Below are 25635 nucleotides of genomic sequence, written 5' to 3' on the forward strand. Positions count from 1 at the left end.
CTCGAGGTCCCTTCCAGTCCTAGAATCTATGAATCTATGAATCTAACTGCAGAGGTGGCTCTTATTAAAGAGACATCTAATCCCCTTACTGAATCTTACTGTTTGTCTCCATAATATCATGAGGCAGTGAGTTCCACAGGCTGACTTGATGTTGTTTGTAAAAGTCCCTCTCTCCCCCATGAGCGTTCTTGCTGCTTTCCAGTAGATACCAATTCCAGTTGTCACTGTTAGGAAAGAACCCGCCCCCCCATGTTCTTATCAGAGCCCCGAAAACACCCCTTTCCCCAGCCATGTGGCATCATGTCTCACTGTTCTTCCTCCTGTTGACGGCCAGTGGGACACTCTGCAAACGCTTTCCTACAGATGGCCAGAGGGCTGCGCCATGGAGCATAGGCTCAAGGCCAACAGACCATGGACCAGCGGTTCCCACCTCTTTGACCTCTGGCAGGGAGGAACCGTAGGGCGCTGACAACGGTATGTGACCCTTGGTGTGTTGCTGCAGGTTCCCTGCTATCCCTGACACATGCACTCCTCCCCAGGGCCTGTCACGGGGGGGCAGAGGGTAAGTCCTGCTCCGGACTGGTGGCCCTGGAGAGCCAGGACCTGCATGGGCCCGGTTGGAGGGGGACCAAGGAGACCAGCACAGCCAGGGGGACTGGGGAAGCAGATGCCCCAGTTCAGTGTCACGCAGGATCACACACCGTATCCAGACACGCAGCGAGAGCCATGCACCCCCACATCGCAGTGCAGGGCTCGGGCTGCCGACTGACGCGCCCGCCCGCAGCGACGCCCCCCCGGCTTCCACACTTTGCAAACTCCGCGCCGGCCGCTCTGTGTCACGCCGCCGGCTGCCGCTCGGGGAGAAGGGTCCCAGATTTATTCCCTTCCTTTCTTCGGGGCGGACCGCGGCGCAGATCGAAAAGCCATCCATTCCGCTCACCGAGATGTCACAGGCGCGCTCGCCACCTCAAACAAAACCGTCACTCACGGCAGCTTTCCCGCGGCCCTAATTTATGGCCCCGATATCGGCTTGGCTTCTTCTCCTACGCCTGAAAAATGAGCTCCCTTTCTTCCTTTACTGCCGCCATCGAACTCTGGTGTCTGGTGATGGTAAGCGGCTTTTGTTCATTCTCCCCGTCTCGCCCTGCAAGCAATTTTCTCCGTGCTGCAGCCGCGCTGCTCAGCTCCCCCAGCCCCGGGGGTGGCAAGCCCCCTTCCTTGTGCTGCCCCAGCGCCAGGGCCTGCCCAGCCGTTAGCGTCCGGGACAGCCGGGCACAGCCCAGTGCGGTGCGCCCCGGGGCCACCCCCATGTGCCCCACGCAGCAGGGGCTGGGAGCAGGGCTGGCGCAGAGCCTTTGGTCAGGGCACAGCTGCCCAGGGGCCGGCTCTGCCCACTTGAGCCCCTTAGTGTGACAGAGACTTGGGGTGCTTTACACAGGGGGTTCTGAGCTTGGTTACCCAGCAGTGCGTGGCACGAGTCCACGGCAGGCTGAGACCCCCTGCCTGATCTCACACCCCGACCCCTGACCTGACAGCCTCTCCAGCCTCTTCCCTTCCACCCCCCAGATATCACAGATCCTCCCCAGCTCCGCCTCCCAGCTCCCCTCCTCTGCCCCACGGCACAGAATCACAGCCCCTCTCCTCTGCACCATGGCACAGAATCACAGCTCCTCTCCTCTGCCCCACGGCACAGAATCACAGCCCCTCTCCTCTGCCCCATGGCACCGGATCCCAGCTCCTCTCCTCTGCCCCACGGCACAGAATCACAGCTCCTCTCCTCTGCCCCACGGCACAGAATCACAGCCCCTCTCCTCTGCCCCATGGCACCGGATCCCAGCTCCCCTCCTCTGCCCCACGGCACCGGATCCCAGCTCCCCTGCTCTGCCCCACGGCACCGGATCCCAGCTCCTCTCCTCTGCCCCACGGCACAGAATCACAGCCCCTCTCCTCTGCCCCATGGCACCGGATCCCAGCTCCCCTCCTCTGCCCCACAGCACCGGATCCCAGCTCCCCTGCTCTGCCCCAAGGCACCAGATCCCAGCTCCCCTGCTCTGCCCCACGGCACCGGATCCCAGCTCCCCTCCTCTGCCCCACGGCACCAGATCCCAGCTCCCTTGCTCTGCCCCACGGCACCGGATCCCAGCTCCTCTCCTCTGCCCCATGGCACCGGATCCCAGCTCCCCTCCTCTGCCCCACGGCACAGAATCACAGCCCCTCTCCTCTGCCCCATGGCACCGGACCCCAGCTCCCCTCCTCTGCCCCGTGGCACCGGATCCCAGCTCCTCCCCTCTGCCCCATGGCACTGGATCCCAGCTCCCCTCCTCTGCCCCGTGGCACCGGATCCCAGCTCCTCCCCTCTGCCCCACGGCACCGGATCCCAGCTCCCCCCTTTGGCCCCTTGTCTCTCCTCACAGCAGGCTGGGCTCCCAGGCCGGCTCTCCCAAGGCAGGCATGCGGGGTGGGGTGGGTGGGCTTTCTGCATGGCAGGCCGGGCTCCCTGGCTGTCTCCCCCCACGGCAGGCATGGGGGGGCTCCCTGGCCGGCTCTCCCCATGGCAGGCCGCGGAGTGCGGGGAGCTTGCAGGCCGGCTCACCCCACGGCAGGCCGGGCTCCCTGCACTCCTGTCTCCCTGAGGCCAAGCGCTCTCTTGGCCATTTCTGCCCCTCGCCTGTGGGAACGGCACCTGGGAAGTGGGTTTGGTGGGTCTCGGTCCCGTCCCCCAGTCCCCCCCCAGCCATCTCAGCAGAGGGGCCGAGGCAGAACTCCCCTCTCCCCCAGCCACGGTCCCCCCACCTGCCCCGCTGCCCAGCACTGGATTCGTGGGGAGCAATCGAGGAGAGCAGGATGCAGTCACGATCCTCGTGGGAAAGGAGGGGGGGTTCCTATCTGAGATCACCCCCCCACACACACACAAGGGCTTTTCACCCAGCCCCCCACCCCAAGCACTTTCGCCAGCCTCAGCCCCTCGCATCCTCCGATCCCGGGGGGCCGAGCTCCTGGGGTCCTGCCTCAACAAGCACTAAAGCAAACACGGCCTGTTTGCGACCATTGATGGTCCCTTTCCTCCACCCCCCAACAGCGCTGGGACTTTTCCTCTCTCATCCCCCCTCCCCGCTAATGAAAATGGCTTTTCATTAATCTCGGGGCCCCCCCGCCGAGGCGGCCGCTGCCCCGGCCCCGGGACAAAGGCTCCTGTCTCCGGCCCCCCCCGAAGAGTAATGGCGCTGGCTCGTTTGCCGGAGAGCTCCACAAAAGCCCATTCAGGAGGTGCGGCCATTGTGGGGCTCCAATTAGCTGGGGATTGATTTACGGCGAAGCATTATCGGCAGGGCCCCGCGCTCGCCTTGGCCGCGGCCTCGCGCCGCTCGCTTGGGGACACGCCACAGACGAGCGGGCGGCGGGAACAGGCGCCGGGGGGGCTGCCTGTCCTGGGACACGGACGCCCCTTGCCGGGTGGGGCATTCATTGGCAGAGTTCCCCCGGCCCCGCAATGGGGGCCCGGGCCTGGCTTGGGCTCACTTTCAGGCCCCGAGAGGGGGTGCTCCTTGGGGAGACACAGCCACTCAGGCCCCTCCCTCTGAGCCGGTACCGCACCTGTGCCCGGCGTGGCGCATGGGATGCCGCGTTGCCAGGACGGGTCATTAGGGGATACGCCTCAGGCCTGAGCTCAGCAGTGCCCTTACTTGGCAGCTGGGGGCACCCCCCTTTAGATGGGACGTGAAGCCAGACCCTGCCCAGCTGTGCCCACTGATCCGGAGCAAAGCTGTTCTCCCCGGTGTCCTGGCCACATTCGCAGCAGGGCGAGATGTGCCGCCTCTCTGGAGTCCTCCCCGCAGCCTTTGCTGGCATGGCTTGTTCCTCTTCTCCTGGATGGGTGACCGTGGGCTGCGCTCCACTCCAGAGGCGGCTGCATGGATCCAGGCCACTTTGGGATTTCAGGCCCACCTGTGTAACTACGCTAGCACAGACGGAGTCATTGCACTTCTGGTTAGCCACAGAGCAGGGCCAGCCTGGGGTCGCGGCAAGGCCAGCGGGGATCATCGTGCGGGAAGGGGGCAGCCTGGGCCGGGGGGATTGTCATGGGGGTGAGGAGGCCGGATGGATGTGCAGGCGGGGCAGTCATGGGTGGGTGGATCGCAGTGCCAGCGGAGGGTGCACCTGTGGGCACCAGGCCCTCTGAGTGCCACACGCCGGGTGCTGCAGTAACTCGGCCGTGATGTCCCATTTTTCACCTCGGCTAATTTGGTCCGTCCCGCTGACAACTGAAAGGGGCTTAATTGCTTAGACAAGCAGTGAGCAGAACACACGTTACGTTTCATTACGGCTGACGGCGGCCACATCAATCCGCCGCATCCCACCGGGCGAGGCGCTTGCGAGGCAGGGGGCTTGGGCTGCCGCTGGCCTTTCCCCAGCCCCGTCTCACCCCAGCTCCTCTGTGCGGGGGTAAGCACCATGGTTGCCCCGAGGGGGACCGGCACGGGGCAGGCAGTTGTAGCCCCACTGACTCCTTGGCAGCTGGGAAGGAGCCGGCGTGTAATACAGGGGGCGTGTAATATGGCGTGTGATACGGCGTGTAAGCACAGCTGACTGGGCAACCCCCTGTGCCAACCCCGCTCCCAGGCTGCAGGGGGTGGCGGGTCCCACCCCAGGCACTGGAGGGGATGGAGACGCATTTCGTGGCTTTGGGCCACATAGTCCCCTGCACGCTTCACTGCGCCATTGGAGGCTGCAAAGCCCAGCAGATCTGCCTGTCCCCCCCGGGGCGAGGAGGGAAGGGGGAGGGAAAGAGACAGTTCCCCACAGCTCCCATCCCTGCTGGGTAGCTGGGAGCACGTCTGGGCGCTACAGAGTCGCGTTCAGAACCAATAAGCAGCCACCCGCCTGTTCCCGCGCACCCGTCTACCCGTCCGTCCCCCACACGCTCCCTCCGCCTGTCCATTCTCACGCATGCCCCCTCCAGTTTCCACCCGTCCGTCCCCACGCACACCCCCTCTGCCTGTCCATCCCCACGCACGCTCCCTCTGCCTGTCCATCCTCCTGCACGCCCCCTCCAGTCTCCACCCGTCCGTCCCCACGCACACCCCCTCCGCCTGTCCATCCCCACGCACGCTCCCTCTGCCTGTCCATCCTCCTGCACGCCCCCTCCAGTCTCCCCCCGTCCGTCCCCCACAGGCTCCCTCCGCCTGTCCATTCTCACGCATGCCCCCTCCAGTTTCCACCCGTCCGTCCCCATGCACACCCCCTCCGCCTGTCCATCCCCACGCACGCTCCCTCCGCCTGTCCATCCTCCTGCACGCCCCCTCCAGTCTCCACCTGTCCGTCCCCATGCACACCTCCTCCGCCTGTCCATCCCCACGCACGCCCCCTCCGCCTGTCCATCCTCCTGCACGCCCCCTCCAGTCTCCACCTGTCCGTCCCCACGCACGCCCCCTCCGCCTGTCCATCCTCCTGCATGCCCCCTCCAGTCTCCACCTGTCCGTCCCCCGCACACCTCCTCCGCCTGTCCATCTTCACGCACGCCCCCTCCAGTCTCCATCTGTCCGTCCCCCGCACACCCCCTCCGCCTGTCCATCCTCCTGCACGCCCCCTCCAGTCTCCACCCATCCGTCCCCACGCACACCTCCTCCGCCTGTCCATCCCCACGCACGCCCCCTCCGCCCGTCCATCCTCCTGCACGCCCCCTCCAGTCTCCACCTGTCCGTCCCCCGCACACCCCCTCCACCTGTCCATCCTCCTGCACACCCCCTCCAGTCTCCAGCCGTCCGTCCCCCGCACACCCCCTCCACCTGTCCATCCTCCTGCACGCCCCCTCCAGTCTCCACCCGTCCCCCCCCACGCACGTCCCCATGCACGTCCCATCCCCCCATCCATCCCCCCCTACACCTCATCCAGTCTCCACCTGTCCCATCCACCTGTCAGTCCCCCACGCATGCCCCCCCCCACAAGGTGACTTGAGGCACTGGTCCCTTTCCCGACTGCAAACACCTCTCAAAATCTGATCTGGCTTTAACAAACGATCCCCCTTGGGCACAAAGGGACGGTCTGCGCGATCCCAGCCCCTCAGCATGGGGCAGAGAGCGGGGCTTTATTGGGATGCTGCGCCAGGCACACCCCCGGGGAGCTCTACAGGGGACCGGAAACGCCCCACAGCGCCTGAGGTGTCTGGGTGTGAATGCGTGTGCCCGGGCACTTCCCTGAGTGCGCATCCATGCACGCCAAAGTGCCAGGGTAAGTGTGCAAGTGGAGGAAGCATGTGTGCCCGTGTGTGCTTGCCGGGCTGTCCGGGTGGCAGCTGTGGCACTAGGGCTATGTGTGAGGGCGGCAGCAGAGAGCCTGGGGATGTGTGTACACAGCGTGCGTGTGTGTGTGAGCACGGCAGGGAAGTGCACACGCATGTGCCTGTGTGTGTGGGTCACAGGTACGTCCCTCCTTATGGGGTGAAATATGCTCCACTGCCCCCCTCCGCATGGTGAAGCCCCCCCCCCGCCCCACAGACGTTGCCAGGAAAGACTGGACTGAAGCTCCCTGCTGCCCTCCGTGAGCAGCGTGCGGCGCTTGGCAGTGGCTGATTAATGATGCTCGGGGTCGGAGGGCACCTCTGGGGTCCCTGACCTCCCCTGGCTAATGAGGTGCAGAGCTCCGCGGCCCAGATTGCCTCTGCAGCAGGCCGGGCGGGAGAGCTCGCTGGAGGGGAGAGCGCCCGGGATGCAGAGCGACGCGGGGGGTGTGTGTGTCTCTGGGGTGGCAGGGGTTGGGAGGGACCCAGAATGGATCAAGGCACAGAAGGATGCCCCATGAAGTCGGGGAGCTGTCAGGCAAGGGGGTGAAGCCATTTCTTGCAAACAGCGGCCCCCTGCAGCGCGGATCCCAGCTGGCCATGCCCAGGGGTCAATGCACCAGGCAAAACCAGCCTCCAGCCCCAACCCTGAGAGCACTGAGCTGGTCCCCAGCAGGATCGGCTGGATGGGAGTGGAGACGGCTGGTCTGACATCTCTGGTTTTTATTTAACCCTTTCTGGAGTGGATTCCATTATAATCTTCAAACTGTCCCCCCTCCTTGGCCCCTGTGTGCTTACGGGTGTTCGTGCTCGGTTGGGGAAGCCCCTCCCATATGCTGTTTCCATTGCTTTAACAACCATCTCTGCCAACCTCACACCCCAAAGCACGTCACAAACATACACGTGAGATGCAGTCCCCTCTGGGGTGGAGCACAGCAGCTCTGACAGCACACAGCAACATGACACACAGGCTCAGCCACTGTTTCAATAACTGCAGCAGTTTCTGGGGGACAGTGAAGAACTGAAGCACAGGGGCAAATTAGGGTGGCACAAACTGGCAACCTCCCGAGTTAGAACTGGGATTAGACGCTGAGGTTAACTCCTGGGAAAAGCACCCGGGGTTTTAAATAAGGTAAATAGTGGTGTCCTGGTCTGTACTGGGCCCAGTCCTATTCAACATATTCATCAATGATCTGGAAAAAGGGGTTAACAGCGAGGTGGCAAAATTTGCAGATGTTACAAAACTACTCAAGATAGTCCCAGGCAGACTGCGAAGAGTTACAAAGGGATCTCACAAAACTGGGTGACTGGGCAACAAAATAGCAGATGAAATTCAACGTTGATAAATGCAAAGTAATGCACCTTGGAAACATAATCCCAACTCTACATATAAAATGATGGGGTCTAAATTAGCTGTTACTACTCAAGAAAGATCTTGGCGTCATTGTGGATAGTTCTCTGAAAACATCCACTCAATGTGCAGCGGCAGTCAAAAAAGCGAACAGAATGTTGGGAATCATCAAGAAAGGGATAGATAATAAGACAGAAAATATCATATTGTCTCTATATAAATCCATGGTCCGCCCACATCTTGAATACTGTGTGCAGATGTGGTCGCCCCATCTCAAAAAAGATATATTAGAATTGGAAAAGGGTCAGAAAAGGGCAACAAAAATGATGAGGAGTATGGAATGGCTTCCGTATGAGGAGAGATTAATAAGACTGGGATTTTTCAGCTTGGAAAAGAGGCGACTAAGGGGGGATATGATAGAGGTCTATAAAATCATGAGTGGTAGAGAGAAAGTAAATAAGGAAGTGTTATTTACTTCTTCTCATAATACAAGAAGAAGGGGTCACCAAATGAAATTAATAGGCAGCAAGTTTAAAACAAACACAAGAAAGTATTTTTTCATGCAATGCACTGTCAGCCTCTGGAACTCCTTGCCTGAGGATGTTGTGAAGGCCAAGACTATAACGGGGATCAGATAAGTTCACGGAGAATAGGTCCATCAATGGCTATTAGCCAGGACGGGAAGGAATGGTGGCCCTAGTCTCTGTTTGCAGAAGCTGGGAATGGGTGACAGGGGATGGATCACTTGGTGATTCCCTGTTCTGTTCATTCCCTCTGGGGCACCTGGCACTGGCCACTGTCGGCAGACAGGATGGATGGACCTTTGGGCTGACCCAGTCTGGCCGTTCCTAAGGAAGGCAGGGGTCTGTTCTGCATGTCAGGAGCCCAGCACCCACACCCAGGCAGCAGCTTGGGTGACTCAAAGGGAAGTGCACTCCTTCCAAGTCATGGAACCCCATTCCCAGAAACACCCGTCTGCCTCAGGGACGCCCCCAGCAGCCATGGGCCAGGCCTGAGTCGGTATCACTCATGCAACGTAAGCACACCGCAGGGCTGCAGCCAGCCCGGCCATTGGTTCCAGCCCCACTGACTAGCGTGTAGACACGGGCCAAGAGACGACGCTTCCTTTCCAGTCGGCTTTGGAAACAGGCCTAACCTTTTTCCCCACTATGCAGCCTGCTCCACCCCTTTACCAGAAGCAAAGCGCCACCCGTCCCATGCCGCTGCTCCCCCGCATCTGGAACGGCTCATGTGGCAAAAAGCACAAACCCAGAGACAAACTGTCCATGTTAAAGGGCTGAAGAGCACCCCCCCCACCCCCCCGTCTGAGGGGAGGCCAGGCGGTGGAGGGCAAGGAGGGGGCTGGCAAGAAGAGAGAGCCCAATAAAGCAGAGTCCAGGAGCATCCGACCCGCTTGATGCACATACAGGAGACACGTCACCTGCGTTCAAGCTGCGTTATCACGGGAGAGTTCAATCTGAGCAACGTACGCGGGAGGTCTCAGGCTGCCAGCACTAAAGTGTCCTCGGAACTCTATACATTAGATGACAATTCTCTGATTCACAAAGTGCTGCATCCAACAGGGGAATTCTATAGTAGGTCTCGTCTAGACAGATAAAGGGGAAGTGATCACAGAACTAAAAATTACTGGTTGCTTAGGTGCAAATGATCATGAGGTGACGTTATTGATATAATCTGGGACCATATAGATCATTGTTGCAACCAAGGTCCTGTAGTGGCACCAAATCTTGTATAAAGGGGGTCAAATGGGGTGTCTAAGACAAGGTTCTGGTTTACTGGTTATGATTATGCTGTCTATATGTGTGTATCAGTTTTGTAGTTCAAGTTATGAATATTGGCTCTATACTGTCTGTATTTCAAACTTATGCTATGCTTCTGGGAGACATCCCAGACAGACTGGTGTTAGCTCTGCCTAGCCTGCTTGATGGCCCATTAAGGACCATCAGCTATACAATGGACCCATTGAGAGAAGGCAGATACGCCTTGTAACCCAGCAAAGTATGCAGGGACTGGCCCATGTGACTCCAGACTCCATTTTGCTGTAATTTTCCACAGTAAGAACAAAGAGGTGTTCTTACACCTGGAAAAGACTATATAAGGCTGATGCCTGATCTCCATCTTGTCTTCAATCCTGCTTCATACCTCTGGAGGAACTTTTCTACAAGCTGAAGCTCTGAACAAAGGACTGAGGACCCATCCCAGTGGGGGATGTATTCCAGAGACTTGATTTGAACCTGCAGTTTATTCTACCGCTGCTGCAAGCCTGAACCAAGAACTTTGCCATTACTGTATGTAATTGATTCCATTTAACCAATTCTAACTCTCATCTCTATCTTTTTCCTTTTATAAAGGATTGGCAACAGCGTGATTTGTGGGTAAGATCTGATTTGTGTATTGACCTGGATCTGGGGCTTGGTCCTTTGGGATCAAGAGAACCTTTTTCTTTGACTGGGGTATTGGTTTTCATAACCATTTGTCCCCATAACGAGTGGCACTGGTGGTGATACTGGGAAACTGGAGTGTCTAAGGAGATTGCTTGTGAGACTTGCGGTTAGCCAGTGGGGTGAGACCGAAGTCCTCTTAGTCTGGCTGGTTTGGTTTGCCTTAGAGGTGGAAAAACCCCAGCCTTGGGCTGTAACTGCCCTGTTTGAGCAATTTGTTCTGAGTTGGCACTCTCAGTTGGGTTCCGCCAGAACCGCATTGTCACACATGACTTGATTGCATTTGTTATGTGCAAATAGAACAAAGTCCGGACCAGTGATGTATATATACTTGGTGCCTTGAAAGGGCCAATTTCACAATGCTGAAAACAATTATGAGCCAATCAGCAAGGAGAAGGAGTTTAAACAGAAACATGTGAATGATAATTGGAAGTTGTTTAAGAACATTTTACCGGATGCCCCAAAACCACAATCAAGAAAGATGGCTGCATGAGTTAAAAACAAAAACAAAACTCCAACTTAAGAGCTGAAATGAAAGCAGCTGTACATATAAGACAAATGGAAAAAAGGGGACGTTAATAGGAATGAATATAAATTAGAAGCTAGGAATTGTAGAAAATTGATAAGGGAAGCAAAAGGATACAACGCGACTGCTATGGCCCCCGGAGTTACGGACAATAAGAAGGTGTTTTTTTAAGTGTAGTAGCAGCAAAAGCAATCCTAGTAATGGTATTGATCCATTATTAGCTGGAAATGGTAGACTGCTCAATAATAATGCAGAAAAGGCAGAAATGTCCAATAAGTAGTTCTGTTCTCTATTTGGGAAAAGCCAGATGATATATTCATATGATGAAGGTGAAGATGATGAAATACTTTTTATCCCAACAGTGTCTCAGGAGGATGTTAAATAGCAGCTAGTAAAATTAGATATTTTTAAATCAGCAGGTCTGGGCATCTACAGGTTTTAAAAGAAACAACTCAATTAATGAAGAATTATAGGCGAGTATTATAACGAATACCAATCAACATAAGTTTTTATAGACATAGATTGTGTCAAACTAACTTGATATAATTTTTTGGATGAGATTACAAGTTTGGTTGATAGCGGTAATAGTGTTAATTAATGTACTTTGTTTCCTGTAAAGCATTTGACTTGGTACCATATGACATTTTGATTAAAAAACTAGCACAATACAAAGTTAACATGGCACACACTAAATGGATTAAAAACTGGCTAACTGATAGGTCTCAAAATGTCATTGTAAATGGTGAACCCTCATGGAGTGGGTCTGATTCTGCTGGGATCGGGTCTTGGCCCTTCGCTAGTTAACATTTTTATCAGTGACCTGGAAGAAAACATAAAATCGTCACTGATAAAATATGCGGATGACACAAAGGCTGGGGGAGTGGTCAGTAAGGAAGAGGGCAAGTCACTGATACAGAGCCGTCTGGTTGGCTTGGTAAGATGGGGGCAAGCAACCAGTATGCATTTTAATACAGCCAAAGGTAAGTTCTTACATCTAGGAACAGGGCATTGGCATAGGCACAGGAATGGGGACGCTATCCTGGGAAGCAGGGACTGGGAAGAAGACGTGGGGCTCATGGTGGACAATCGGCTGAACATGAGCTTCCAGAGCAACACAGTGGCCAGAAGGGCTCAGGCGATGCTGGGGTGTATCAACAGGGGAATCGCCAGTAGGAGCGGGGAGGTGATTTTCCCTCTGTATCTGGCACTGGTGCGACCGCGGCTGGGATCCTGGGTCCAGTTCTGGGGCCCACAATTCCAGGAGGATGTTGAGAAACTGGACAAAGTTCAGAGAAGAGCCACGAGGATGCCTTAAGGACCAGACAGCATGTCCGAGTGAGAGACGCAAGGAGCTCGGTCACTGAAGCTTAGCAAAGAGAAGGTTACGGGGTGACCCGATCACAGTATGTAGGTACCTACATGGGGAACCGAAGTTTGATAATTGGCTCTTCAGTCTAGCTGGGAAACATATTTCTAACATGATCCCTGGCTGGAAGCTGAAGCTGCACGAATTCCGACTGGACTGCTAGAGCCATGAGATTGACAAGAAAGCCGGCTCCTGGCTCCCCAGCCGGGCTGCTGCCGGGTCTCCGCTCCAAGCTGGGCTGCCACCCAGGTCCTGGCTTCGGCTACTGCCCAGGCCCCCCGCTGGGAGCCCTGCACGGTCCCGGCTCCCTGCTCCCCGCCAGGAGCACAGCAGCTGACCGGACTCCGGCGCAGATCTACCCGCTGGTGCCTTCCCCCCTGCTCCCGGGAGGCAAGAAGCCAGGGGGCAGCTGGGGTCCCGGTGGGGAGCGGCACGGAGCTGAGAGCCCTGGCTCCTAGCCCCCCGTACTGCCCCTCGTCAGAGGGTGGAAGTGCTCTGGGTGAGGACGCGCACCATTGACCCAAGGAGGGCAGTGTGGACGTGAACCACACCAGTAATTACTGCAGTGGCTGTAAGTCGGCCTAACACAGACCTGCCGAAGGAGGTGACCCCACAGGAGCTAAAGCAGACTCCCGAATGGGGAGGGTCGCTGAGAAAACACCCAAGGGCAGGGTTTGCGGGGGCACCTGAAGCCAGGCTGCAGGCAGGAAGGGCAGGGGAATCCAGGGCAGAATGCCACTGCTGGGCAGGAACGGGCGCAGGAGGCCAGGGCGAGCTGGGGAAGGCACCAGGGGATCCCGACTGGGCACAAAGGGTCAGAGGCCACGAGTCGTGTCCTATCAGACAGAGCCGCAGGCCCCAGCGAGCCTGGAACACCAGCTAACGACCGCAGCTCCAGCCCCGCCAGCCCCACAAACCAGCCCCGGGAACAGCCTCCGAGGGGCCGCATTTGAGACCCGACTGCGATCGACAGGCTTCCTAGACAGACGCTCGCTGTCAGCCGGGATCGGACGGATGCCATGTGCCGCGGTGACCCTGCGTGGCAGCTGGGAAGGTGCTGCCCCCCGTCAGATTGTGCTACGCAGAGGACTGTGGGGGAGGTGCCCATAGGGGGAGTTGATGTTTCCCTGCTCGGTCACATACACCTGTGCAAAGTGGGGGGCACCGTGCATGCCTGCAAAAGCCTCACTAATTTTGGGGGCCTCCATCGGGGAGCCCAAGTGGAGACCCCTGGAGCTGCTGAGTCAGGCACCCAAAGCTAGTGGCCCCGTTTTCCCCAAGCCTCGACGTGCCCAGCTGGGAGAGTGACGTCAGGCAGTGACAGCCCGGGGGGGATCTGAGCCAGCAAGGGCCCTTCTGCTCTGCTAGCCTGAGCCGCATCGCGCTGGCCAGAGACGCGACCCCGTCACTCACGCCACCGGCCCAACAGCTCCTGGCTCCGTACAGCCGACGTTTTTGACAGACACAACCAGACTGGGGTTAAATCCGCCGGGCACGTCCACACTGCACTGAGCGACGGGAGCTCGAACACTGCCGTGGAGACGTGCGGGCTCGGGCCGAAGTGAGTCCAGCCCCGGTCCTAGCGTCTACACTGCAATGGACATTCCCCACGGGCCCCGGCGAGTTCTTCCAATGGCCGATTCCCTCCTCGTTACTCATTTGCACCGTATTTCCAATCGGAATGTTCTAGATTCGCTTTCCAGGCAGACGCTGGTTCTCGTTCAGCCTCTGGCCTGCTAGTGCAGTGGTTCTCCACCTGCCCCATAGCCTTCCCCCATTTGTACGGCGTGACGGCCTGGCGTGAGCCAGGGGCAGTGCCCCCACCGCAGGGGGCCAATCGGCGGGGGGGCTCAGAGCTGAGCCACTGCTCCGTCCAGATACGACCAGCCGGGGAACCCCCCCACCAGCAACTGGAGGGAGGAGCTGAGATGCCCCCCCCGGGGGGCAGAGGGTAAGGGGTGGGGATTGGCTTGGAGATAAAGTGGGGGGATTGGGGGACCTGGGTTAGGGTTGGGGTTGCGGCTCTTGCTGGGGGGCCGGTTATCCAGCCCGGATCGCTCCCGGAGCTCTTCTCTGAGCCGTCGCCAATACTGCACCCTCCCGCGGGGACGTGGGCACCGGGCCCGCTCAGGGTCTCCCCGACGCTGGAGGCAGAGGGAATCCGCCCTCCTGCTCTCACACCCGCCTCCGTTCTCCTCCAGCCACACGGAGCGGCTCCGGAGTCACTCCCGCAGCGAGTGTGAAGAGGTTCACAGGGCCGGAGCAGCGCCAGGGGCCATCCCTGCCTCCCAGCCCAGGCCAGACTCCTCTCCTGCTCCGCAGGGCTGGGGTCAATCAGAGGAGGAGGGGCCGGGGGTGCAGTGCCAGGTGTCCCAGCTGCCCTATGGGCATGTGGGGGGAAGGGCCGGGCACCCAGAACATCCCCAAGAGGCTCCTCTGCCCATCACCACCAGCAGGGGGCGCCGTGTAACACACCCGCCCCTTCCCCCGGGGCTGGGAGTCGACCCCGGTGCCACGTGGGGCATCAGCAACCCCCCCACCCCTGAGGGCATTTACCAAGAACGGAGTTAGCTCCCCCCTGCTCCCCAGGGCGGGACCCGGGCAGTCGCTGGGTAGGTGCACACCCCTCCCCCCGCACCACACACACACATACACACACACAATCCCGTGCATGTGCACACACTCCTACGCCTCCACAACCACACTCACAACTACCACCACGTGTGCACAACATACACAGTGAACACAACCCCACTCCACTGTAGAGGGGGTCTGTGCCCTCCCCACCCAGCCCCAAGCAGCCAGCAGGCCCTGCTCCCCACCCCAGGGGCTGGCCAGGGGTCCGCGGGGGAACAGGAAGAACCGGTTTCACAGCCCTGCCCTGCCTGGGCAAATATTGTTGGCAGAAAGGAAGGAAATAAATAACCGAGCCTGGTAAAACTCCTGCCCCCCGCCCCACCCCCGGGTTGGCACCCACAGCCAAGCCCCACGACCCAGCCCTCTGGCTCGGATCATTCACCTTCGCCCCCCCATTGTGGGCAAGACCATCCCAGGGCCAGGAAATCGCATTTCCTCCCCCAGCTGATGGAGTGGGGCCTTTTCCCCTGCTTGCCACCCCCCCAGCGCGTACCCCTGCTCGGCTGCTGCTCCCGGTGAACCATTCCCAGGAGCTGACACCCCGCACGGCACAGGCAGCCGGACACACTGGGGGTAGGTCCTACATAAACACCACCGGTTTGTTTATGGGCTCCCCGTGAAAAGGCTGGGGGGCTTTCCGTGTGTGCGTAACACAGACAGAAAACATTCCCAGCGCCTCCGCCTCTCCCCCATTAGGGGTAGCGTGGCTCAGGGAGTAGGGCACCGGACTGGGAGCCAGGATGCCTGGGTTCTGTTCCCAGCTCCACTGCTCACGGGCTGGGCCAGTCCTATCTCCCCTCCCACCCTTTGTCCATCTCAGCTGCTTAGGGCTGTAAATCCCATTCTGCACGCCAGGCAGTCTCGGTGCATCAGGATGAACAGTAACAGAGCGGCCGGTGGCACCTTTAAGACTAACAGAAGTATTGGAGCAGAAGCTTTCGTGGGTGAATGCCCAAGCAGGATGAACAGGACTCTAACGTTCATCAAGAAGAACACGTGGGCGAAAGCTGGGAGGCAGGGACTGGCTCTGTGCAGCGCCGTGCGCAGCGGGGCCCGGGTCTCCGCTGGGACGAGGATGGACGCTCACTGTCTGCGCAGCAGCGAGTGTGGATAGGGCCCTATAAATGCACCCACACCCCACGGAGTCCGTGCCAAGGCACTGGTGCCCTACGCGGTTTGACGAATCCCACCCAGGGTACGTCTCGGCAGCAGGGCCGGTGCAGCAAACTAGGTGGCTGCCTGGGGCGCTTAAAAGCCGGCTCAGGCGAGGAGGTGGAGTGGAGGTGAGCTGGGGCGGGGAGGGCTGCCCGCAGTAACAGGGGGGTGCACAGGGGAACCGCTCCCCGCCCCAGATCACCTCCACTCTGCCTCCTCCGCTGAGCACACAGCCCCCGCTCTAAGTCTCCTCCAATCGGCGCCGCAAGGAGGAGAACTAGAGCGGCACTGGCGTGCTAGGCGGAGCCGAGGTGAACTGAGGCGGGCTCCCCAGGTGAGGTTAGCTGCCGCGGAGCGGGGGTAGCTGCTGTGGGTGGGGCTCCCCAGGCAGCGGGGGTGGCGGGCTCCCCAGGTGGGGGGCTGGGTTAGCTGCCGCAGGGGGGTGGGGTTAGCTGGGTCGGGGGCGCAAGGGGCGCGAAAATTCCTTGCACCGGCCCTGCTCGGCAGCAGCTGGCGGACGTACCCAGGCGGCTGCCAATTTCAGTGCCTCATGGCCAGCTGCAGTAGACGCAGCCCTGGAGGGCGACAGGAGCTGTGCAATGGGGGCTCCGGTGCGGGGGCTGTGGGGGGGGCGTCCCAGGCAGAGCTCGCTGGCAAACCCCGAGGCGTATCCTTGCTCTGGACTCGCAGGTTTGCTGGGGGGCCTGAGCAGGGACTCGCTTTGCTCCTGGTTCTTCCGAGCCTGCACTGTGTGCTGAGCTGAGGACTGGGGGGGGGGCGGACAGACATTGCCGGGGGCTGGGATTGCTGAGCGGCATCCCCAGAGGGGCACGGTGCCCTCATGCCCCCAGCCTCGCTAACGGGGCCAGCTAACGCCGATCTGTGCCATTCCAGAAATCCCTGGCCTTAGCACCTCCTTACAAGTGCGACAACCAAGTCCAATTCCTTACACGCTGCGGTGTTATCGGGAGGGGACGACTGGGCCGCACATGCTGGGGTGTTATCGGGGGGGGGGGACACTGGGCCGCACACGCTGGGGTGTTATCGGGAGGGGACGACTGGGCCGCACATGCTGGGGTGTTATCGGGGGGGGGGGGCAGGGGGGGGGCTGCTTGAAATATTCTCTGCTCCATTCCAGCCCCCTGGCAGCCTAATCAGCGACCAGACGATATCCCAGCCTGCAGGGACCACCCGGCGCAGCCCCTCCTGTCCGACGGGGCTCTGGAGCCTACGGGAAATCACTGGAGAACAACCATCAAATCATTGCTCCGGCACCTTTCACCCCAGGCGATACGGGAACCTTTTGCTGATGGCCTCCCTGGAGGCTGACGTGCAGCCAGCTCTGGGGTGGAACACGGCTGCTGCTGAACGGTGCACAGCAACGCCGCGTGGCATGTTAGGACAAGGAGCGCAGAATGACATTTCTGGTGCGATTGGGGCTCGGGTCCCTGACTCCGTTCTCCAAGGGGCTGCCTGGGGGCGGCGGGGGCTAGGGCCGCCCAGCCCTTCCCGGCGGGAGATGCCCACTCAGGCTAATGTGCCCTCATTACTCGGGCGCTCTAATGGAGACGGAGATGGTTGGCAGAGATTAGCGATTGTGTCCGGATGGGCAGACAAATGAATGCCGGCCTGGGGGGACGCACGGAGCACGGCAGGAGAGTTATCTGTGCCTGTGCTGGGATCAATGCTATCACCATCCCCGGGCGCGGGGCCGGCTCGCTCCGGAGCTGCTCCCCGCTGTGGATTTATAGCCATCGACCGGGCCGGCCCCCAGGAGCAGCCCCCGCGGGATTCGATCCCTGGCTCGATTTCAGGAGCTGCACAAAAGTCCCAATCAGCTGTGCACAAAGAGAGGCCTGCGGTTAATTAGCGCCCGTATCTCAGCCGGGCCAAATGGAGATGGAGTTAATTAGCTCTGGAGAGAGAGATAATGAGCCCCACGCAGCAGCTCATGAATCTTGTCTCCTGCGCTGCCTCTCCTGGGCACCCAGGGCTTGGAGGCAGGGCCCACGCGGCTCCCTGCCCCCCGTCTACCCCCCAAGCTCCCCAGCCTCCGTTCGGCCCCATGCCATGACCCCACCGTCAGCCCCATCCCCCAGATGTGCCCCGCGTCCCCGGCACCAGCACCCTCGGCACGCTCACGGGGCGGGGGGGGGGGTCAGCAGTAGGAGCCAGCACCAGGACTTGGGGGGCAGGCGAGGAGTGGCTGGTTTCTAGTGACGGCCGCCGAGCCCTGGGGAGAGCAGCTGCCGGGCAGGACCTGACCGGAGGGGATGGGAACAGGCAGGCCCAGCGGGACGGGGTGGCACGTCTTGACCTCGGGCCTTTGCCAGGCAGTACCTGTGCAGCTGGGGGCAGGGGGTGAGCGAGGGGTTCATCACAGCCACAGGGGGACTGGACAAGGGGTGGAAATAGCCAGTCCCCTTCCTGCACCCCCCCCCACATGCCTGTGCCCCACATGCCTGGCACTGCAGCCGACACTCCCACCCCAAACGCCGCCCTGCAGCCACGCAGTTCCCATTCTCTCCAGCAGGGGGCGGTGGCGCTCCCAGGCTCACCCTGGCCATGGCCAATACGTGACCCAAGCTGGCCGGGTCTCAGCCCAGAGGCCATTTCCTGCCCCACACCAGCCACAGCCCAGTCGCGCTAACCCGGCCCCGCACTGGCCACCGGGCAGAGCCCAACCTCGGACTGGGCCGTGAGGGAGGCCAGTGAGGGGCCGGCTGGGCCAGGCAGCGTGTTGGGGGGTCAGAGCACCCTCCCCAGCACGGAGCGATACAAGGCAAGGGGTATTTGGGGCCCCCCTTTAGAGCCACCGAGAGCCTGGCATGGAGCCCCCCCCCTCTCCCCCGGAGGTCTCACTAGCAGCCAGGCAGCCCCTTCTCCCGGCCAGCCCCTTAATTAGCACGACATTAACCTCTGCCTGGGGCTCTGCCGCATCGAGCGGCATGTTCATTAATCCAGCCGCCAGCAAAGGGCTCGAATTAATACAGGCCAAGCCCCCCCCCTCCGCCCCCCCCGAGCGCTGGGGAACCTTTTAATTGTTCCAGGGCTGGCTGGGGGGAAGGGGGGGGTCAAAGGTTAAAGCATTTATCGAATCACCTCAATTGCTGGGGCTTCCAATCCATCCCGCCCGGTGCCAATAACAGAACCCGCCCAGGACTGTGAATACGGCACAGCCGAGCGCCCCAGTCCGCGCCAGCCCTTCGCGGCCACGCCGCACAGCTCCTTCCCCATGCTCCGCCGGTGCCCCTCACTCCCGACCCGCAGCCCCCCAGCTCCGCCGGTGCCCCACTCTGCCGACCCGCAGTCCCCCAGCTCCGCCGGTGCCCCTCACTCCCGACCCGCAGCCCACCAGCTCCACCGGTGCCCCTCACTCCCGACCCGCAGCCCCCCAGCTCCGCCGGTGCCCCACTCTGCCGACCCGCAGTCCCCCAGCTCCGCCGGTGCCCCTCACTCCCGACCCGCAGCCCCCCAGCTCCGCCGGTGCCCCTCACTCCTGACCCGCAGCCCCCCAGCTCCGCCGGTGCCCCTCACTGCCGACCCTCAGCCCCCCAGCTCCGCCGGTGCCCCACTCTGCCGACCCGCAGTCCCCCAGCTCCGCCGGTGCCCCACTCTGCCGACCCTCAGCCCCCCAGCTCCGCCGGTGCCCCACTCTGCCGACCCACAGCCCCCCAGCTCCGCCGGTGCCCCACTCTGCCGACCCGCAGTCCCCCAGCTCCGCCGGTGCCCCACTCTGCCGACCCTCAGCCCCCCAGCTCCGCCGGTGCCCCACTCTGCTGACCCGCAGTCCCCCAGCTCCGCCGGTGCCCCTCACTCCCGACCCGCAGCCCACCAGCTCCGCCGGTGCCCCTCACTCCCGACCCGCAGCCCCCCAGCTCCGCCGGTGCCCCTCACTCCCGACCCGCAGCCCCCCAGCTCCGCCGGTGCCCCACTCTGCCGACCCGCAGTCCCCCAGCTCCGCCGGTGCCCCTCACTGCCGACCCGCAACCCCCCAGCTCCGCCGGTGCCCCTCACTCCCGACCCGCAGCCCCCCAGCTCCGCCGGTGCCCCTCACTCCCGACCCGCAGCCCCCCAGCTCCGCCGGTGCCCCTCACTGCCGACCTGCAGCCCCCCAGCTCTGCCGGTGCCCCTCACTCCTGACCTGCAGCCCCCTGCTAGCCCAGCCCTGGGCTCTCCTCACAGCTCTGCTGGTGCCCCTTAACCCTGACCTGTAGAGCACCCCAGTCGATCATAGTCCAGGAAACCCTAACTTTGCGCCCTCCTAGCCCCTGGCGAGAACCCCTCTGTGCCAGACACCATTCTATCCAGGACAGGCGCGAGAGTGGAACCAGCCAAGGGATCGAGGTCCCTGTGGCCCTCCCAGCTCCGACACCACAGGTGAGCCCCCCTCCCCTCCAGGAATGCAGCAGCTCCTCCTGCCCCCCAGAACCTCAGAGCAGAGCCAGCAAACGGACCCGCATCTTGCAGATGCCTCCAACCCAGATCTGAGAGCCTGCAGCCAGAACCAGCAACATGAATCCGGCCCCATAACGTCCCCGCCGCAGCCCCAGAGCCGGCCCCAGCCAACAGAGCCAGCAATGGATCTCAGCTCCAGAGTGACCCCAGGGGGCACCTGTGTGTCCAGACTTCTACGGGGACTTGTCCACTGCTTCCCTTTCTCCCCACAGGCCCTGCACCCCTCCACCCCCCAGAGCATGAAGGGTCGTCTTCCCGCCAGCCCCATGCCGTCGATTAGACCGAGCGGGGCAGTGGCTGAGGGTGGGTCCGGAGAACTGGACTGACGCTATCGCCCAGTGTGAGCATGAGTCACGAGTCCCGTCCCCCCCAGTAACGCCTCTCTGCAGCCGGGCTCCCAGCCGGGGACCCCCAAAACCGCGGCCTTCCCTTACCTCTCTTCTGCATGAAGCCAAAGAGGTCGTCCAGAAACTCCTTCCGCTTGGGGTCGTCGTCCAGTTCGTAGAGCTGCGGGCGGGAGAGAGAGACGGCAGGTCAGCACCGCAGGAACCGAGCAAGTCCTAGTGCAAACACACGCGTCCTGCAGGGGGCGCTGGAATGGACTGGGTAGCACATGTGTGTGTGAGAGACACCACTGCCCTCTGCTGGACAGCATCGGAGCTGCTCCACTGTGTGTCATAGGCCCCCTCCTGCCAGCAGAGTCCCCTGTAACTGACGTGGTGGGGGGATCTGCGTTCTGGCCGCACCTCTGCAGCCCCCACTGGATGTGGGCGAGCTGATCAGGAGCCTCCTGTATATTCAAAGTCCCGGCTCCCCCCAGCCAAACAGCCCCGGGCAAGAGGCTCCGTGCCCCAAATCTGGCTGCGATCCCCTTAGACTCCCAGCTGCCCGCGCCGATCGCCCCACAGAGCGGCTGGCACATCTCTGGGACACGGGGGCGGCTGTGGGAGTTTGCCTGGTGTCTCTCTGGGTGGGAGGTTGTGCGTGTCTGGGGTGTACTTCCAGGCCCGGGGCTCAGTGTGTGCTTGGGGTGTGTTTGCCCCACAGCCACGTGCCCGGGCGTGACCCGCGGTCGTGTTGCATGGCTGATCTCTCAAGATTCACGAACAAAGTTCCTTTGCTCAGTTCTCTTCTCTGTAGGTTCTTATCACGCACCCATCACTGCAGCGTCTGGGCTCCTTCCAGTTGTTGCACCAAGCGAGGACTGACCCCTGTCTGTGCAGCAGTGATCCCTCCTGGCCGAGGAGAGCGCCCCCCTGTGGCACAAGCTCCTGTGGGGCTTGGGCTGCGAACAGGCCTCAGGAAGCACCTGCAGGAGGGGCCCCTGTGGACAGTGCTGGGGGCCCAGCTGTAACCAGCCCCAGGGCCAGGAGGGTCTCCTGGCCCGTCATGGCCCTTTCCACCCGGGGAGCTGTCGCTGATCCCCCGACCCGGGACTGTCCCCAGCAGGCACCGATGACCCTGTCCACGAGCAGAATGGGGGAGCGAAGTGCTGGTTGCAGCCTGGGGGCCCGGCGGCTGGTGAGCAGTGTTCAGCCGCCCCATCCGGCATCCATCTCCCATCCCCTCCTTCACCTGCACGGGGAGAGCTGGAAAGATGGACCAGCTCCCACTGACCTTTAGAACATCACAACGGCCACACTGGGTCAGACCAAAGGTCCATCCAGCCCAGTATCTTGTCTGCCGACAGTGGCCGGAGCCAGATGCTTCAGAAGGAATGAACAGAACAGGACAATTCTCGAGTGCTCCATTCCCTGTCATCTTGTCCCAGCTTCTGGGACAGGATATGAGGTTGCACCCAGGATATGAGGTTGCACCCTGACCATTTTGGCTAATAGCCATTGATGGATCTATCCTCCATGAACTTCTCTAGTTCTTTTTTGAACCGAGTTATAGTTTTGCCCTTCACAACATCCTCTGGCAAGGAGTTCCACAGGTTGACTGTGCTTTGTGTGAAGAAATACTTCCTTTTGTTTGTTTTAAACCTGCTGCCTGTTAATTTCATTGGATGATCCCTGGTTCTTATATTATGCGACGGGGTAAATAACACTTCCATATTCACTTGCTCCACACCAGTCATGATTTTATAGACCTCTGTCATATCTCCCTTAGTCGTCTCTTTTCCCAGCTAAACAGTCCCAGTCGTTTGAATCCCCCCCCATATGGAAGCGGTTCCATACCCCTAATCCATTTTGTTGCCCTTTTCTGCACCTTTTCCAGTTCTAATCTGATTTGGAATGGAGTGACTGGAACTGAGGTCATATTCCAGGTGTGGGCGAACCATGGATTTATATAGAGGCAAGATGATATTTGCTGTCTTATTACCTATCCCTCTCCTAATGGTTCCACAAACTCCACAATATTAACAACCTCCCCCAGAACAGCGTCCTGGCCACCACGGATACACCAACATCCCTCTCCATGACGGCATCGCTGCCGGCTTCAAATATTTACAAGACACTGGACAGACCCCAGCTCTCCCCCAAACACATCGCCAGACTCATCCATTTCACCCTCACCCATGACAATCTCACATTCCACAGCCAACCCTCTGTCCAAGCCATGGGAACTGCAATGGGTACCAGGAGGGCTCCCCAGTGTGCCAACCTCTCCATGGGCACCTTGAGGAAGAATTGCTGGACAAATGCACCAGGAAACCAATGTTATTCCTGAGCTACAGCGATGATACTCCCTCCGAGATTTCTACCACGACTTCAACCACCATCACCCACCTGTCAAACTCTGGAACACGCCCACACCAACATCAACTTCTTGGACCCCACGATCGGCTTCAACAATGGAACCCTATAGACAACTGTATACCAGAAACCCACAGATCACCACACCTACCTCCACAGATCCAGTAATCGCCCCAGACACACCAAGAAATCTGTTATCTACAGCCAGGTGCTCAGATACCGCAGAATGTGCTCCGAGGAGAAAGTCCGGGATACACACCTTCCCACACTCAAACCTGCCTTTGCCGAACGAGGACGCTCCGTCAGAGAAGTAGATCACGTCATGGAACAGGCCACCCAAATACCTACTTCAACACAGAAATAACCCCCCCCCCCTTCCCGCACACCCCGAGCTGTCACCTCCCACCCCGCACTGGACCCCATACGGGGTATCATAAAACAACGACAGCCCACACTCGATGGGGACCTGATCCTGAAAGAAATGTTTCCTAACCCCCCTCGCCCAGCTTTCAAGCAACCTCCCACCCTCTCCAAACTCATCATCAGAAGCAGGCTCCCCACAGACCAGCTCACACCAATTCAAAGCAGCACCAGACCCTGCCCGAACAACAGATGCAAAACCCGCAGCCGTAGCTTCATTGCTGCAATGATCAACACCCCCCACAACACACCTTTCGAGATCCATGGCTCCTACACACGCCTATCACAACACGTGGGGTACCTCACCCAGTGCGTGAAATGTCCCAATAGCAACTCTGTGGGTGAAATGAGACAATCACTGCACACGCAAATGAACTCACACAGAACTACAATAGGTACTACAACAGCACTTGGCCCAGTACAGATCCTTGGGGGACCCCCCGCCACCATCTACCCTTCATCACTGTGAAAACTGACCATTTCTTCCTACCTTTTGTTTCCTGCCTTTTAACCAGTTACTGATCCAGGAGAGGACCTTCCCTCTTATCCCATGACAGCTTACTTTGTGCAAGAGCCTTTGTCCAAGGCTTTCTGAAAGTCCAAGAGACACTATATCTCCTGGATCACCCTTGTTCCCAGCTTGTTGACCCCTCAAAGAATTCTAACAGATTGGTGAGGCTTGATTTCCCATTAGAGAAGCCATGTTGTCTCTTCCCCCATGTACTGTGTTCATCTCTGTGTCTGATAATTCTGTTCTGTACTCTGGCCCCTCCCGTCCTGAGGTGACATGTACCAGTCACTATGGGGATTGTTGAAATCCCCCATTATTACGGTGTTTTCTATTTTTCGAGCCTCTCTAATCTCCCTGAGCATTTCACAGTCACTGTTGTGGTGGGGCTGGTCAGGTGATCGGTAGTATATTCCTACAGCTCTATTCTTATTATTCCAGGAGGGAATTTCTATCCACCGAGATTCTGTGGTAGAGTTTTCTTCATTTCAGATTGTTACTCTATTTGACTCTGTTTTCTTTCACATCTAGTGCCACTCGCCCGCCCGCGTGACCGACTCTGTCATTTCTATCGATTTTATACTCTGGTATTATCGGGTCCCATTGATTATCACGTTCTGTGATGCCTGTTATATCAATATCATCATTTAATACCAGGCGCTCAAGTTCACCCATCTAAGGATTTAGACTTCTTGCATTTGTATACAAGCACTTATAACATCTGTCAATATTTAGTTGTCTGCCTTCATGCGATGTACTTGAATGGGGCTCTCTTCAATTGACTGTTTTTCTTAGCTCCTACCTGTACGTTATCAACTTCTATCCTCTCCTCCTTACCAGGAGACAGAGAATGTGTTTCTCCAGGCCTGTTGGCTTTCCCCAGCCCTTAGTTTAAAAACTCCTCTACGACCTTTTTAATTTGACATGCCAGCAATCTGGTTCTGTTTTGGTTTAGGTGGAGCTCATCCTTCCTCGATAGGCTCCCCCTTTCCCAAAAGTTTCCCCAGTTCCTAATAAATCTAAACCCCTCCTCCCTACACCATCGTCTCATTCACGCATTGAGACCCTGCAGTTCTGCCTGTCTAACTCGCCCTGCACATGGGACTAGAAGCATTTCAGAGAATGCAGCCATGGAGGTCCTGGACTTCAATCTCTTACCTAGCAGCCTAAATGTGGCCTCCAGAACCTCTCTCCTATCCTCCCCTATGTCCTACTTGGTACCTACCTGTACCACGACCACTGGCTCCTCCCCAACACTGCACATGAGCCTGTCTAGATGTCTTGAGAGATCCGCAACCTTTGCACCAGGCAGGCAAGTCACCCTGCGGTTCTCCCGGTCATCGCAAACCCAGCTCTCTATGTTTCTAATGATCCCTCCACTCCCCCGTTACTATTACCTGGCTCTTCCGGAGGAGTGGCCTCAGGGTGAGAGGTTACCACGACATCGTCTGGAAGGAGGGTCCCAACTATGGGATCGTTTCCCTCTGCTCCAGCGTGGCTTCTCCTTCCCTGAGACTTTCCTTCTCCACAACCGCACCGAGGCTGTCAAGTGGGAGTGTGGGGGTGGGACAACTCTGCTGGGCCCCAGAACGTCTCCTCTCTGCACCTCTCTGTCTGCCTCAGCTCCTGCAGCTGTCGCTCTGCTCTCCAAAGCCCGTATACGGTCTCTGAGGGTCGTGAGTTGCTTGCACCGAGTGCACACCTACGCCACCTGCCCACAAGGCAGGTAATCCCACAGGCTGCACTGAGTGCAATAACCTGGACACCCCCTGCTCT

The 25635-nt window shown here is 59.4% G+C and overlaps 1 protein-coding gene across 1 annotated transcript in view; it reads right to left on the reverse strand.

Moving 5' to 3' along the window:
• Positions 1–25635, reverse strand: part of ARID3C (AT-rich interaction domain 3C) — a 128553-nt gene that overhangs the window by 21304 nt on the left and 81614 nt on the right. Inside the window, exon 3 of the mRNA XM_065598650.1 lies at positions 20667–20739. Within this exon, the coding sequence (XP_065454722.1) occupies positions 20667–20739 (73 nt within the window). The remainder of the gene's footprint in view (positions 1–20666; positions 20740–25635) is intronic.

Source organism: Chrysemys picta, chromosome 6 (genome assembly GCF_011386835.1).
Source record: "Chrysemys picta bellii isolate R12L10 chromosome 6, ASM1138683v2, whole genome shotgun sequence".
NCBI classification, from domain to species: domain Eukaryota; kingdom Metazoa; phylum Chordata; order Testudines; family Emydidae; genus Chrysemys; species Chrysemys picta.